The sequence below is a fragment of the Nelumbo nucifera genome, chromosome 2 (assembly GCF_055504915.1).
Source record: "Nelumbo nucifera cultivar China Antique chromosome 2, China Antique-T2T, whole genome shotgun sequence".
NCBI lineage: Eukaryota > Viridiplantae > Streptophyta > Magnoliopsida > Proteales > Nelumbonaceae > Nelumbo > Nelumbo nucifera.
Window position 1 is genome coordinate 73,249,887 of NC_142650.1, and position 16,518 is coordinate 73,266,404.

General features: G+C 41.5%; 1 protein-coding gene across 2 annotated transcripts in view; it reads left to right on the forward strand.

Moving 5' to 3' along the window:
• LOC104604152 (cationic amino acid transporter 2, vacuolar-like) overlaps positions 1–16,518 on the forward strand; it is a 77,337-nt gene that overhangs the window by 48,720 nt on the left and 12,099 nt on the right. The window contains exon 9 of one of the 2 annotated variants that reach the window (XM_088898966.1): positions 4,280–4,332. The exons of the other annotated variant lie outside the window; for it this stretch is intronic. Within the exon in view, the coding sequence (XP_088755092.1) occupies positions 4,280–4,317 (38 nt within the window). The 3' untranslated portion in view covers positions 4,318–4,332. Of the gene's footprint in view, positions 1–4,279; positions 4,333–16,518 lie in introns of those variants that run through there. 2 annotated transcript variants of the gene reach the window in all.

Below are 16,518 nucleotides of genomic sequence, written 5' to 3' on the forward strand. Positions count from 1 at the left end.
AGAGACATCCATAGATGTAAATGGCATCTGGTTAGCTTGTTGGATATCCTATCTTGAACTACCATCACTGGACACTACATGATTTGCCCAAGTTGAAGGTGCCCATGCAAATCATAACAAAAGTTAATGGTGTGCCCTTCCATACCACAATAAGTACACCTCCTTGGACCATTACTAGGTCCTCTACCACGAGCTCCCCCTGAATCTTGGCCTCCAACACGTCCACCTTTACGACTATACATGGGTCCACCACCACCACTACGATTTACATGAATCCACTGCTACCACTATGACTGGGCTGAACTCCCATATCTGAATTCCTCCCTTTTTTTTTCATATATCAAGCTTCTAAATCACTTTTCACCACACTCCACACTAGTGGAACCACCTACAGTCACAATATTTTTTTTTAGCAATACTCATCACTGATTTCTTTACTTTCAGCACCACAAAAACTACCACATAGCACTAGCAACTCACCATCCACTCGGTCCACACTGAAACACACATATGTCCCACCTATTTGATCACCAAAAAACAGCCTAACACTCAACTGTTCATTGCACCACCTGAAACAGCCCCCTTCGTACCATCGATTAGAGGGCTTCCTACGAACCACCACAAACTCCCACTAAACCACTGATAGGAGGCATGAAAACCTCCAAAAGGAAAGGGTGATCACTCCTTTTCAGCCCTTTTCCCCATCTCCAACTGATAATAAGGAAAACTGAAACCCTAGGCTGAATGGTCAGAGAACAGAATTCTGGACAGATCTGATTTTTTTTTTCTTTTTCACAATGGCTTTGATACCATGATAAAGTTCAGAATTGCACTAGAATTCTGTTAAAATTAGAGGAAGATTAGAGGAGATAAAGGAGAGAAGAAGAGAAGAAGAGAAGAGAAGAAAGTTAAAGAAGAAAACTGGTTCGAACAAGAGAGAAAAATCACTCTCTCTAGTCGGCCATATATATATATATATATATATATATATATATATATATATATATATATATATATATATATATATGTTTCTATTGGAATAAAACAAAAAGACTATTACATCCCTACTTAAGTATGGGACACATCACTTAACATAAACATTACACATCAGCTTAAATATAAATAGAAGGACTGAACTACTCCTATACAGTCAACACTAACAGAATCAATCCAGGTATGTCTCTTGAACTCGATCTAGAGAAACCAGTAAGAAGAGGAGAAGAAAAAAAAAAGATGATCGTCTGATTGATCTGTTCTCAGGCTGAGTACATGAACTCTGATATCATATTACTAGTAAAGAACAATAGAAAAAGATGAGAGAAGAGAAAAAGAGAGAAGAAGAAGAGAAGAGATCGATTTCAGATCCAAAACTTACTGGCAGCACCAGTTCTAATTGTTATATAGGGCGACTTATAAAATAAGAAAAAATGACAATTGTACCCCTGTGGCACTACATATACAAGAAAACTAAATATTAATAGTTCTAACAACCATCATTCCTAAGAAGTGAAATTCTATTAATGTTAAAGATTTCTGCCCCATTAGTCTCATTGGAAGTGTATACAAGGTAATTGCCAAGGTGTTGTCTCATAGAATGAAGATGGTTAGGGGCACATATCATATTCCTAATTCAAGGGGATTAACAATCTGAGAAACAAACCATTTTATTATGGTTTGGACCATTCTATTGGGGTGGACTTTACAAAGTTATTATTATTATTATTATTATTATTATTATTATTTTGATATTGCTTTAATTTAAAACATAAACCAAAGTTTTAAATTATCCCTATAGAGAAGATGGGCCGAATGGCCCATAGGTTGTTTATTCTTTCTTGTTATTTATGTTTTTTTGTAATGGGCCTTATTCTGGACCCTTCCTATTTATATTATGTTCTTTGTAAATTCTTGCCCAACTAAGGGCCTCATTGTAATTATTCAAATCTATCTTAATAAAATAGTGTTAGGGTGCTGAGAGAGAGTTAGGTTCGAAACTCTCATTCTCAAACCCTCATTGCCGAACTCTCAAGCTCTCCTCTCTTCAGTTTTCTTCATGGTATCAGAGCAGGCCTGAACTTCAATATTCTAGGGCTGGACAGCCCTTCTGCTCTCTTCACTACTCACCAATGCATAAGCTTGTGACAATGAGACATACTCCTTGGAAAGAATATTCTGTTTTGTGATATCATATTCTGGGTTTAGTCCAGTTAAGAACTCAAACACCCTGTTCCTTTCAACCAATTTTCTGTAGGTCTCTGCATCATTGGTGGTGTCCCAAGTTACAGCTTCTATTAGGTCAATCTCTTGCCATAGAGACTTCAGTGTTGAGAAATATACAGCTAGAGGTTTCTCCCCTTGCCTTAAATTCTTTACATCACTTCTCAATTTATATGCCCAGGCCACATTGAGTTTTTGGGAATAGGTTTCTGCAACACTGTCCCAAATTTCCTTTGCTGAATTCAACCATAGGTAGTGTTGGCTAATTTGTGGCTGCATTGAGTTCACAAGCCACCCAATGACAGTGTAATTTTCTTGCATCCACTTCTCGTAGGATGGATCATCTTCTGGGGGAGCCTTCTTACTCCCGGAAATGAACCCCCACTTTCCTCTACTACATACATAAATCTTTACTGATTGTGACCATGCCAGATAATTAGTTCCATCTAGTTTAAATGTGGTCACAGTCAATAAGGAATCACTTGGGGTCCCCTGAACCAGTCCATATTCAGCCCTACTCTTGTTTTCAAACTCTGAGGAGTACATCATGTAAACACTTCAAATATGATTTCAGATGACTTCTACAAGTATACTGAATGAGGACGAGCAAGAACTAAGTTCAGCCGACCACAAGAAGGCAATACACTGAGTTCAGCCGACCACAAGAAGGCAATACACAAGGTCAAACTACACCCGAAAGTTGTGAGAACCAAGACCCAAGCAGAAACTTCTACACGAGTCACCAAAAACAGCTTGGTTCAGCCTTCAAGAAGTAATCAGAAACTTCTAGGCACTGTGCACTCAACCGAAGTTCCTTTTCAAATCTGGACTTCAAGGTAATCACCAAGGAAATAGCCAAGAAGAGTAAATACCAATTGGTATTGCTGAAAAAAAGGCCTTTTTACAAACACAATGTGGGCAATAGAGACAACCCCACTGTCAAAAAAGAAAAAAAGGCCACAAGAACAGTCCGTACAGCCCCCAAAAACAGCCAAAAATAAGTAACAATCCACAGCCTTGTTACAAGGATGTTTCGGCAGTTTTGACAGTCCAAGAGGGGGAGTGAAAACAGCCCAGAAATTTCTGGGTTAAACCAGATTAAATGGCAGCCAAAAGTAGTACAGAACAACCAGAAATTTCGAACACTTCAACAATCCAAACACATCAGAAAAATATCCCAGAAATCTGAGCACAACTTACAGTTTCGAGCTTCAAACCAGAAACCGAGTTGTTCCCCTTCCTTTTTTTTTCTCTGATTCTTCCTAGCCACCGAACCACTTCTCCAAGAGATTCTAGTCTTGAGCACTTTCAATGACCTCCAAGAATCAGGCAACACGAGCCTAAGCTTCCAGCCCTATTAGTGATCACTTTGCGAATATGGGGGTTAAACCTAAAGGGAATGCTGGAACTTCTGGTGGCACAGGAAAGAAAGAAGTTATATGTGAGTACTGCAAGAAGCCGAAGCACACCAAAGACAAGTGCTGGAAATTACATCCTAATATTGTTCCCATTTGGTTTCAAAAAAAACCATGATAGTAAAAGATCAGGAAGTGCAAATATAGCTGTTGGGCCAGATAGTGACAAGTACTATACTGAAGAGATGTCCGCTTTTGCACAGTTGGCGGCCATGAGAGCAGAATATGAAAAGTTTGGGAAGATGATCAGTCAGCTGGGTGATGTGACTTCTCCTTCCAACCCTTCAGGAAAATCTGCTTCTTCTGCATTTGCTCATTCAGGTATAAGGGCTTCTGCTAATCATGCTACCACTTCAGGTAATCTCAAGATCCCTTGGATTATTGACTCAGGTGCTTCTGACCATATGACCAATCTTTCTACCTTGTTTGTTTCATATGACTTGCTTCCTGGACATGATAAAATCACTTTAGCTGATGGTTCACTTGCCCCTATCTCAGGTAAGGGAACCATCAAGGCTACGGATTCCTTGTTCCTACCTTCTGCCCTTCATGTACCTAAACTAAATACAAATCTGTTGTCTGTAAGTAGTTTAACCAAGTCACTAAACTGTTGTGTAACCTTTTTTCGTTCCTACTGTGTTTTTCAGGATCTGGAGTCTCAGAAGGTGATTGGGAGTGGCCATGAGGCGAACGGAATATACCTGCTTGATACTCCGGGACAATGCACTGATCATCTTGGGAATGTTGCTCTCGGATCTGTTTCTTCAGAGTCTGTTAGTCGGATTATGTTGTGTCATCGTCGTTTCGGTGATCTGTTTTTTTCTACCTTGAGTCATCTATTCCTTGAACTGTTTAAGGGAATTAGTTTGTCCAGTCTTCATTGTGAGTCTTGTGAGTTATCAAAGCATTGTAGAAACATTTATCCTTTGAGTAATAAAAGATCTTCTTTTCCTTTTAATATTGTGCACTCTGATGTGTGGGGCCTTACCACTTACCCCCCATGGGTGGCTACAAATATTTTATCCTGTTTATTGATGACTTTTCTCGGTTCACTTGGATATTCCTGATGAAATCCCATGATGAAGTTCCAAGACTTGTAAGACAATTCCATGAATTTGTTCTAACCCAATTTGATACCAAGATTAAAATCTTCAAATCTGACAATGCAAAAGAATACTTTGAGAAGAACCAACCCTACTATCTCTTTGAGAGGAAAAATAGGTATATTGTTGAAGTTGCAAGAAGTATGTTATTTGTCTCACATGTTCCTACAAGGTTTTGGGGTGATGTTGTTCTTACTGCTACCTACCTTATAAACCGTATGCCATCCAGGGTTTTGGGGTTTAAGTCTCCCTTCAATCTCATTCATTCGGACAAGGACCTTTTTCCTGTTCCTATATGTGTCTTTGTCTGCACCTGTTATATACATGTTCTAAGTGTCCGAAGGCATAAATTTGAACCCAAAGCTCAAAAGTGTATCTTCCTTGGTTATTCCCCCACACAGAAGGGTTATTGTTGTTTTGATCCAAAGATTAGCACTCGGTATGTCTCAATGGATGTCACCTTTGATGAGCTTTCCCCCTTTTATGGTTCCTCTCTAGAAGGACATTGTCTACAGGGGGAGGATTTGTCACAGGTGTTTGTTCTTCCTCTTCCTGTCCCTGTTGAGTCTCTTGATGTGTTTGCTTCTCCTTCAAATGTATCAAGGGTGGATCAGTCGTTCCATTCTCCCTGTCCCAGTAATCTACCTCCTCGTCCTATCCTCAATCCCAAGGTGTATCAAAGGCAAAGATCCAGAAATGTACAGGTTGTTTCTCCTACAATACATGAGCCTCATACACTTCCAGTCACAGAAGAGACAACAGGTATTGTTTCAACACCTTTGGAGTCATCCTTCCCTGACTTTGATATTCCCATTGCTGTTAGGAAAGGAAAACGGAAGTGCACTGCACACTGCATTTCCAAGCACCTTTCTTACAGATTGCTTTCACCTTCATACTTTGCCTATCTCTCTTCTGTTGCTTCTAACCCTATTCCCAGGTCTGTGTCAGAAGCTCTTAAGATTCCAGAATGGAGGGATGCTATGAGATCTGAAATCGATGCCCTACACAAGAATGACACATGGGAAGTGGTGGATTTGCCTGAAGGGAAGGATCCAGTCGGTTGCAAGTGGGTCTTTACTATCAAATACCGAGCTGATGGCACCATTGAAAGGTACAAGGCCAGGCTGGTTGCAAAAGGTTATACATAGACATATGGGATTGATTATTTGGAGACCTTTGCACCTGTTGCCAAGATGACATCTGTGAGGGTTCTTCTATCTTTAGCTGCTCACTTTGACTGGCCCCTTTATCAATTGGATGTGAAGAATGCATTTCTAAATGGTGAATTACATGAGGTGGTTTATATGTCTCTTCCTCTAGGGATGTATGGAACTGATATGAAAGGGAAGGTATGAAGGCTGAAGAAATTTCTTTATGGACTAAAACAGTCCTCTAGAGCATAGTTTGAGAGATTTAGAACAGCACTCGTTAACTTTGGTTATGTGCAGACACAGTCCGATCATACTCTTTTTGTGAAGAGGAGTGGACCTCTGGCAGTATACCTCATTGTGTATGTAGATGATATTGTAGTGACTGGTAATGATGTTTCAGGAATTCATGATCTAAAATATTTTCTCCATACAGAGTTTGAGATTAAAGATTTGGGGGAATTGAGATACTTTCTTGGCATAGAAGTGGCTCGATCCAAGGATGGGATTCTTATCTCCCAAAGGAAGTATGTTCTTGACTTGCTCTCTGAAACTGGAAAGATTGGTGCTAGACTAGTTGCTACTCCTATTGATATGAGTCATAAACTCTCAGCCTCAGATGGAACATTGTTAGAAGACAAAGGAATCTTTCAGAGACTTCTTGGGAAACTTTTGTACCTATGCATGACTCGGTCAGATATTGCATATGCAGTCAGTTGCATTAGCCAATTCATGCATGCTCCCCGAGACACTCATATGGCAGCAGCAGAGAGAATCCTATGTTATTTAAAGGGCTCCCCAGGAAAGGGTATTCTGTTTTCCAAGCATGGTCATATGAAACTTGAAGCCTACATCGATGTTGACTGGGCCGGAAACAGTGATGACAGAAGATCTACTTCTGGGTATTGCAGCTTGGTGGCTGGTAATGTTGTTTCTTGGAGAAGCAAGAAACAATCGGTTGTTGCTCGATCTTCCACTGAAGCAGAATACAGGGCCGTGGCACATGGAGTTTATGAATTATTATGGCTAAAATCATTGATGGAAGAACTTGGGGTTGAATATGACAAGCCAATGATGTTGTACTATGATAATCAAGCTGCCATCAACATTGCTCACAACCCAGTGCAACATGATAGAACTAAACATATTGAAGTTGATCGACACTTCATTAGGGAAAGGGTCTCTTCGGGTGAAATGTGTCTTCCTTTCATCACATTTGAAGGATAGTTGGCAGATTTTCTCACCAAAGGCATTCCCAAGGCAAAACTTCAGCATGATACCAACAAGCTTGGCATGATTGACATCTATGCTCAACTTGAGGGGGAGTGTAGAGAAGATGGGCCGAATGGCCCATAGGCTGTTTATTCTTTCTTGTTATTTATGTTTTTCTGTAATGGGCCTTATTCTGGGCCCATCCTGTCTATATTATGTTTTTTGTAAATTCTTGCCCAACTAAGGGCCTCCTTGTAATTATTCAAATCTATCTTAATAAAATAGTGTTAGGATGCTGGGAGAGAGTTAGGTTCGAAACTCTCATTCTCAAACCCTCATTGCCGAACTCTCAAGCTCTCCTCTCTTCAGTTTTCTTCAATCCCTAACTAAACCAGACTGTTCCTATGTCCAAACCACTGATTTCAATTTGGTTTGGTTTGGTTGACTGTCTGGACCATATAATGTATACCCCTAGTTCTAATTGCAAATGAGCTGATTGATTCCCAATTGAGAAGTGGAAAGGGGGGGGGGGTATTATGTAAGGTGGACATAGGGAAGTCGTATAACAATGTGAATTGAGAACTCTTGGATTATATCTAGACACAAATGAATTTTGTGCAGAAATGGAGGAATTGGATGAAGGTATGTATAACCTTCTCTTCTCTGTTCTTATTAATGGATTTTCTTGTGGGAGTTTCAAAAGCTCTAAATGCCTCAAGCAAGGGGCCCTTTATCTCTTTTTCTCTTTAATTTTGTTGCTGAAACACTGAGTAGAATGGCTTAGAGAGCATTGGGAGGTACTCTAAGGGGACCCTAGGTTGGAAATGGTATGGTGGATGTGCCTTTTCTACTTGTTAATGGCACCTTTTTTATTTATTTTTTGTTCTTTTGGGGGGGATGCTAAAGGGAGAACGTAGAAGCTCTAAAACCCATCCTTATTTGGTTTAAAGTAGCTTTAAGTTTGAAGTAAATTTACAAAAGAGTGGAAGGTTTACAGTTGAACTCTGTCAGTGTGAGCTTGTCTTACACCACCAGTCCCACGCTGGGATAAAGAAGTAGGGTTGTGTCAGCTTGGAAGCTAGAACTAAAACTTTGCCAAACTCTCATGATCATGGATCCTAAAAACAGAACAGAATGGCTAAGCATGATTTATTTAGCCAATCTCATATAGTTGCGGTAAGATTTGGGTGATGATGATTTTACAGTTGGGTAGACCTCCTTAGAGGTAGTAGATTTCATAGAGATCCTTGGCTGTAGTATTTGTGTATTGTTTACTAAATATTTGGGTTTACCTCTTGGTGCTAGGTGTAACTCAAATAGCATTTGGGACCCCATGGTTGAAAGATTAGACAAGAAGCTGGCTTCTTAGAAGACAAGATACTTATCTAATTGAGCCCGAAATAAATATATCCATAAGGGTATCGACTAACACAAGGTGTCACACCCACCAATCTTTTGTCTCTCTTTCTCTCTCCCTGAACTTTCGATTTGACTCTGACAAGTATGGAATTGACTATGAGGAGACACTTGCTCCTGTTGCCAAGATTACTACAATCCGTATCCTCCTAGCTTTATATGTTGTGCATTCATGGGCCATTTATCAATTGGATGTGAAGAATGTTTTTCTTCATGCTGATCTAAAAGAAACACTATACATGAAGCCTCCTCTTGGATATAGTGGCGATCCCTCCCTTGTTTGTCAGTTAAAGAAATCCTTATATGGTCTCAAACAAGCTCTCCAGGCTTGGATTGAGAAAGTCCAAGATGTTGTTGTTGCTAGCTATCATCAAAGTGCCTCTCTTCATCCGTCAAAGATCTTAAGGCATTACAACCTTGTTGTTGTATGTAGATGATATGTTGTTGATAGGAGATGATGAGGATGGAATTCAGGAACTCAAGTCTCTTCTCCACAATTCCTTTCATATGAAAGACTTGGGTTCTCTCACTTATTTCTTGGTCTTACAGACACCAGACAGGTTGATACACCTTTGGAACTCAATATCAAGTTGTCTAAATCTGATGGGACCTTGCTTCCTTATGCTAATCTATATCGACAACTGGTCGGGTCCCTCATCTATCTCACCATGACTCATCCGGACATTTCTCATGCGGTTCAGGTAGTTAGTTTGTTTCAGCCCCATGTCAACCCCACATGACTAATGTCCACTAGATTATCTGTTATGTTCATGGCATTTTATCTCAGGGACTATTCTTTTATTCTTCCTTTCCTATTCAGTTAAGAGCTTATGCTGATGCAGATTGGGAAAGTTGCCCTAACACCAGACGATTTACTACAGGGTGGTGTGTCTTTTTGGGCGACTCCTTGATGTTGGATCAGCTCAAGTCCTTAGAGAATGTTGAATGGTCTTCTTTGATCAGAATTTTATGGTTGTTGATGACTGTAATGGCTTCTTGAAGGAATAAGAGAGAAAATAGAGAGAGAAAGAAGAGAGAAAATACCTGGAATCACTCATAGGGTGCCTAGAATCACTCTAGGGCATGGGAAACAGTCACCATGGCTAGCATAAGCTGAAGAAAACTCAACAAACTCCATTGCTGTTTGTGTAAAACGTCCATACATATTTATAGACTCTAAATTCATAATAATCCTAGGAGTCAAACTATTAGACTCATAATAGTCTTAGGAGTCACACTGTTAGAGTCAATGGTCCTAGTAGAACTCAAACTAAGTTGTCATATCCTACTTCAATTCAAAGAAGACTCAATAACTCTAATCCTACTTACGCAATGACTTTGAAATTTTAAATATAAACAAACTATAACTACAAAAATTAAACCTATCAATGGTCCTCACAAACAAATTGCAAAATGACAAAAATACCCCTACTATCCAAAAATATAAAAATACAAAATTTCATATAATTCCAAATTTGAATCTTCAGCTCTTGCATCACTCCCTTATCTCTTAGAAATGCAAGAAACAACAAGCAGTTTCTAAGTCATCTACAAAAGCCGAATACAAGGCTATGTCATTAGTAAGCAATGAGATTGTTTAGCTTCAATCTCTCCTTGTTGATCTTGGTGCTCACCTCCCTACGCCTATTCCTCTCTATGTCGATAACACCAGCACTATCAAGATTGCATCTAATCCAATGTTCCATGAGAGAACCAAGCACATTGAGGTGGACTGTCACTTTATTAGGGATCTATTTCTTGTTGGTTCTATTTCTCTTCCACATATAACTTCCAACTTGCAGATTTCTGATATACTTACAAAGCCTATGACAAGATCTAGACATCTATATCTTGTGGGGAAACTGATGCTTATGTCTCAGCATCAGTTTGAGGGGGAGTATGGAGACACTTGATGTACTATAGTCCTATGGTCCTTGTTGTACTTATAATTAATATATATTTAGACTCTTTGGGGGTGGGGGTTGATTCATTCTATTAGACACCCTAAAACCTTTGGTGTTCTCACAAATTGGAAGATTGATAGCTTTCACTTATTAATTAATCTCTTTCCCTTTATCATCTTCAATTTGGGAATGGTTTTTCTCTTTGTTTGGGCGGAGGTGGACCCCCCCCCCCCCCCCCCCACCTTTTGCACAAAACCTATTAGTCTCTTAACTTTCTCAGCTGGCTAAAGAAGAGGGCGAAAACCCTTTGGAGGTGCACAAGGGAGGCTGTGTTGGATGATTTGGGAAGTAAGGAATAAAAGAATTGGTTTAGGAATTTAGAGAAGCAAGGGTGCTTTAATTGAAATCATTACTATTAGAGTGGTCCAATGGGTGAAGTCTTTGAAACTCTTTGAAGATTTTCTGGTAATGACTTGATGAGGAAGTAGTTTGAGATTGCTTATTCCTCTTCCTCTAAAGTTGTGGTTAGGCCTTCTTGGTTCCCACCTAATGAAGGATTCATAACTCTGAATTTTGGTGGAAGTAGTAAAGGAAATCTAGGTCCCTCAGGTATGGGTGGAGTATTTAGGGATGAGGAAGGTAGAGTCCTTGATCTTTTTTTGGGTTCAATCATGGAGGTGACTCTTTGAGGGCTTAAATGATGGTTGTGTTGGAAGGAGTAAAAAAAGCCAAGGGATTACTTATCCCAAGTTGGTGATTGAAGGGGACTCCAAGTTGGTTATTAATTGGCTACTAAAGAGGTGGATGTTGATTGGTGGGGCTACATCTTTGAGAAGAGGAGAATTAGAAGCTTTCTACAAGGCATGGAGGTGGGGAGAAATCAGTTTCTTTGGGCAACATTGTAAATTTTTTTTTCTGTTTTGGCAAAGTTAATCTCTCCCTCATCTTTTCCTTTTACTGCCTTCTCTTTATTAATCTAATGAATTGGTTCCGTAAGTGATAAAAATAAAAACAGTAATTTTTTGTAAGGGATTGTTTGGCTCCTAGGAATAGGTGCATGGAATTGGAATCAGAATGAGCCATTCCGGTTCCAACTGTTTGTTTGGTCGGAATGGGATTCTGATTCACAATCTTGGCAAAATGGGATTCCCCTATATGGGGAATGGCCACTCTAGGCTCCCTCTGATGAGAACCCAGTGGCTGGCCCAAGCCTAGCCCGCTATGCTAATGGGCCACGACCACCAGCCACGATACACGGAAGAGGAACACCCGCCCTGCACCAGAGCAGCTCCAGACCACGAAAGAAGGAATCGCAACCAACTCCATGATCGCAACCAACTCAGTTGTTAATTCTGCAATGTAACGACTAGCTGCAGCTATATAAGTTGTGCCTTCTACTAAGAAAAAAATAAGAAGAATATAGACTTTTCCTCTCCTCTCTCTCCTCTCTCTCTCTCTCTCTCTCTCTTTGGAGGTCGGTTCCCCTCGAAGGATCCCTAAGATAGGCAGTAACCTATCATCTGCTATCAGAGCCCCTTCGAATCGTCATGCCTAACACTCGACCAGCCTCTTTAAACGATCGGATGGATCGCCTAGAAGTCGACATGCACCAGGTGACGTCGGAACTGAAGGAATTGAAGGAGGTGTTGTCCGTAGTAGCTTCCCAGCAACGAGAGAAGTCAGCAGCGGCGAGCAGGGACAATGAACTGGAGGAGCCCAGCAGCAGTGACGGAAGAAGACTAGGAACCTATGGGGGACGATATGCCAAGCTCGATTTCCCGACGTTTTCTGGAGGAGATCCCAATCCGTGGATCTTCAAGGCGGAGCAGTACTTCGAATATCATGAAACACCGGGTCATCAACGGGTGACTGTCACCTCCTTCCACCTTGGCGGCGATGCCATCCTCTGGTTCCAGTGGTTCTAGAGATCACGCCTACAACTCTCGTGGCAGGACTTCACCGACACTCTGTGTTCGCTTCGGGATGATGGCTTATGAAGACTGGGATGAGGTTCTTTCGAAACTGAAACAAATAGGGAGGTTTAGGAATACCAGGTCGAATTTGAGAGACTCGCGACCCATGTCAACGACTGGACGGAGAAGGTGCTAGTCGAGAGTTTCGCCGGAGGACTAAGAGAAGACATCAGGGTGGAAGTGAAAGCATGGAGGCCTTCCACCTTACTTGCAGTTGTGGGGTTAGCCCGTCTTTAGGAAGAATGCCCGGACTAGTCAAGGTGAGTAAATTGGGCCACCAGACTGATTTTTAAGCCTCCACCCCCCCAAATCAGATGGGCTCTTGCCCCGACCCAAAATCAGACCAGACACAACCACCTCCCAGAAGCCCAAAATGCCTTTTCGACGCCTATCCTAGGTCGAAATGCAGGCCTAGCGGGAGAAAGGTTTGTGTTATAATTGTGAGAGGAAATTTGGCCCAGGCCATAAATGCAAAGTCCAACAGGTGTTCCTCTTGCAAACGGAAGATTCCGAAGGAGAAATGGAGGTTCCCACCCCTAGTGAAGATGAGCCCGTGATCCCTGAAATTGATCCGGAGATATCTCTCAATGCCTTAAATGGTTCAGCATCCTCAGGGGCTATGAAGGTTACTTACTGGACAACTTTGGGGCTGCCCGGTGGCTGTTCTGATAAACAGTGGCAGAACTCTCAACTTTGTGGCTCAGATTTTGGCCCAACAACTAGGTATGGTTGTTCACAATTATCCTTCCTTTCCCGTACATGTGGAAGATGGAAACAAAATTGTTTGTGATGGTATTTGTAGAGATGAGAAGCTGTTCATTCAAGGCCATAAATTTACAGTGGACCTCCACCCCCTAGAATTTAGTGGGGCAGATGTTGTGCCAGGGGTTCAATGGCTGTGCCAATTAGGGGTTCAATGGATTTCGAGTTGGGGGGAACTCCCTACCACATACAATGCCTTGGACCCCCAACCCTTAAATCAAGTGATGGTCGAACCCTATTAAAATTGGGCCACGGAAACGGATATCCTGTACTCATGCATATGGGTCATGAATCCCTAGGCCCAACTCGGCAACTCAATGATCAAGATATGGCCAACCCGCAAGCCCTTCTAAACCAATATGCGGATGTGTTTAGGGGGAACTCCCTTCCACATACAATGCCTTGCACCCCCAACCCTTAAATCAAGTGATGGCTGAACCCTATTAAAATTGGGCCACGGAAACGGATATCCTGTACTCATGCATATGGGTCATGAATCCCTAGGCCCAACTCGGAAACTCAATGATCAAGATATGGCCAACCCGCAAGCCCTTCTAAACCAATATGAGGATGTGTTTGGGGAACCTGATCATCTACCCCCTGCCCGAGCACAAGACTATCGGATACCCTTACTGTCAGGGGCAGTACCCACTAATGTACGCCCCTACCATTACCCTTACTATCAGAAGTTAGAAATAGAAAAAATTGTGAAGGAAATGATAGAGAAGAGACACATACAGCCGAGCACCAGCCCATTTTCTTCTCCCGTGTTATTGGTAAAAAAGAAAGATGGATCCTGGAGATTCTGTGTGGATTATAGGGCCCTAAATAAAATTACCATTAAGGATCGGTTCCTGATTCCAATTGTAGAGGAGCTTCTAGATGAATTGGGAGGAGCCCAGTTCTTTTCCAAAATGGACTTGCGATCAGGATACCACCAGATAAGGGTCCACCTGGAAGACATACCCAAGACGGCCTTTCGCACCCACGATGGCCATAATGAATTCTGGGTTAGCCATTTGGGCTAACTAACATGCCTTCTACTTTTCAGTCCATTATGAATGACATATTTAGGCCTTTCCTAAGGTGTTTCATACTGGTGTTCTTTGATGATATTCTGGTTTACAGTCGTGATTGGCCCACACACTTGCAACATCTTGAAAGAACTCTAGAGGTATTGCGAGAGAATGGGTTCTATGCCAAATTGTGCAAATGCACATTCGGCCAGACCAAGGTCCATTATTTGGGCCATATAGTCACAGTAGGGTAGGTTATGGCCAACCTAGAGAAGATCTCTTCTATTCAGGCCTGGCCCACCCCCATTACAGCGAAGGCTCTCAGAGGTTTCCTCGGTCTCACAGGCTATTACAGACGTTTTATTCCTAGATACGGGTTGATAGCAGCACCATTAACTCAGTTGTTAAAGCAGGACTCCTTTATATGGGGACTCGAAGCCCATCAGGCCTTTGAAAACTTGAAGAGGGCCATATCCACACCGCCCATTCTGACCCTACCAGATTTCAATGATACCTTTGTGCTAGAGTGCGATGCCTCGAGTACTGGCTTAGGCACAATTTTGATGCAAAAGGGAAAACCCCTTGCTTACAACAGTAAGGCCTTGACTGTCAGCTTGAGAAAGAGAGAGAGAGTAGAGAGAAAGGGAAAAGTCCAAATCTGTTAGGGTTGATCAGTCTGATTGAACCAACCCAGAAAAGATGTATTTATATTAAACTTATGTGAATAGACAAGACTCCTTACAAAGAGAATAAAAAGGGTCTGTACACTAAAGTACACGCCGATTATAGTACAAGAAAGAAAAAATAAAGTACAAAACAGTAGAATTATAAAACTACCCTTCAGTAGTTCTTCTACACTCACCCTCAAACTGATGCTGTGGTAGAAGCATCAATTTGTCAACAAGGAAATTATGTCGGGCTTAGGTCATGGCTTTGGTGAAGAGATTCGTAAGCTATAGACCCGATGAAACATGTGGGAGAGAGATGTGACCCACATGAAGAAGGTCACGAATGAAGTGACAATCCACCTCAATATGTTTATTTCTCTCATGAAATACAGAATTGGTTGCAATCTTGTTTGCACTCATGTTGTCTGCAAACAGAGGAATAGCAGATGAGTGATCAATATTCATGTCATGAAGGAGTGCCTTAAGCTAGATTATTTCACTGCAGATTAAAGACATGGCTCTGTACTCGGCTTTAGTAGATGACTTGGAAACCGTTTGTTGTTTCTTGCATTTCCAAGAAATTAGAGAATCACCAAGGAATATACACCAACCAGTAGTAGAGTGACGAGTGTCAGGACAACCGGCCCAGTCAGCATCTGCATAAGCTTGGAGCTGTGTGGATGAAGAGGATGAGAAAAATAGGCCATATGATAGTGTGCCATATGATAGTCAATTCCATACTCATGCTTGTAGCCTTGAGCAACCAGACGGGCCTTATATCTGTCCAGAGTACCATCAGATTTGAGTTTTACAGTGTAAACCCACCGACTACCAATTATGGAGGCATCTGGAGGAGGAGAGACAAGATCCCATGTGTCATGTTCCAATAGTGCCTGAACCTCTGAATCCATAGCTTCTTTCCAATGCTTAACTGGTACGGCCTGGCTGTAAGACTTAGGAATATCTGTGGATGAAAAAACAGCTAAGAAAGAGCTATGACTCGGAAAAGAATCCATAGTGATCAGGTGGATGAGAAATACGAGATGACCGACGCAAAGGAATAGATGAAGGTAAATCCTCAGGAGGAGAATCTGCACTTATAGTAATGGTGGATGGAGAGGAATGACCAGACACTGTTGCTTGAGATGGAGGAGGCATAGGCAATGGGTGAACTGGATGCTTCCTGAAGTACGTCTGAAGAGGCTGAAGAGAAGGAGAATCACCTGTAAATCCAAAATCATGCAAAACAAAGATGGATTGTGTAGGTAATTTACAAATATGTTCAAAGAATGAGAGATTCTCAAGAAATATGACATTACGAGAAATGCGCAACCGACGGACTTTGGGATCATAACAGAGAAATCCCTTGTGTTCCGTACTGTATCCCATGAAAGCACACATAGCTAACTGAGTTGTTATCTTTGTGTGTTCATGGGGAGGGAGATGGACAAAGCAAACACATCCGAAGACACGAATGATGGATAGGTTTGGTGGACGATGAAACATGAAATAAGGACTGATGGGGAGAAGAATTTTCAAGGACAGGTGTAGGAAGACTATTGATGAGTTGAACAGTAGTGCGGGTCGCCTCCACCCAAAAGGTAAGGGGAGCATGTGAATCTTGTATCAAGGACCTGACCGTACTAGCAATATGACGGTTCTTGCGCTCTGATACTCCATTCTG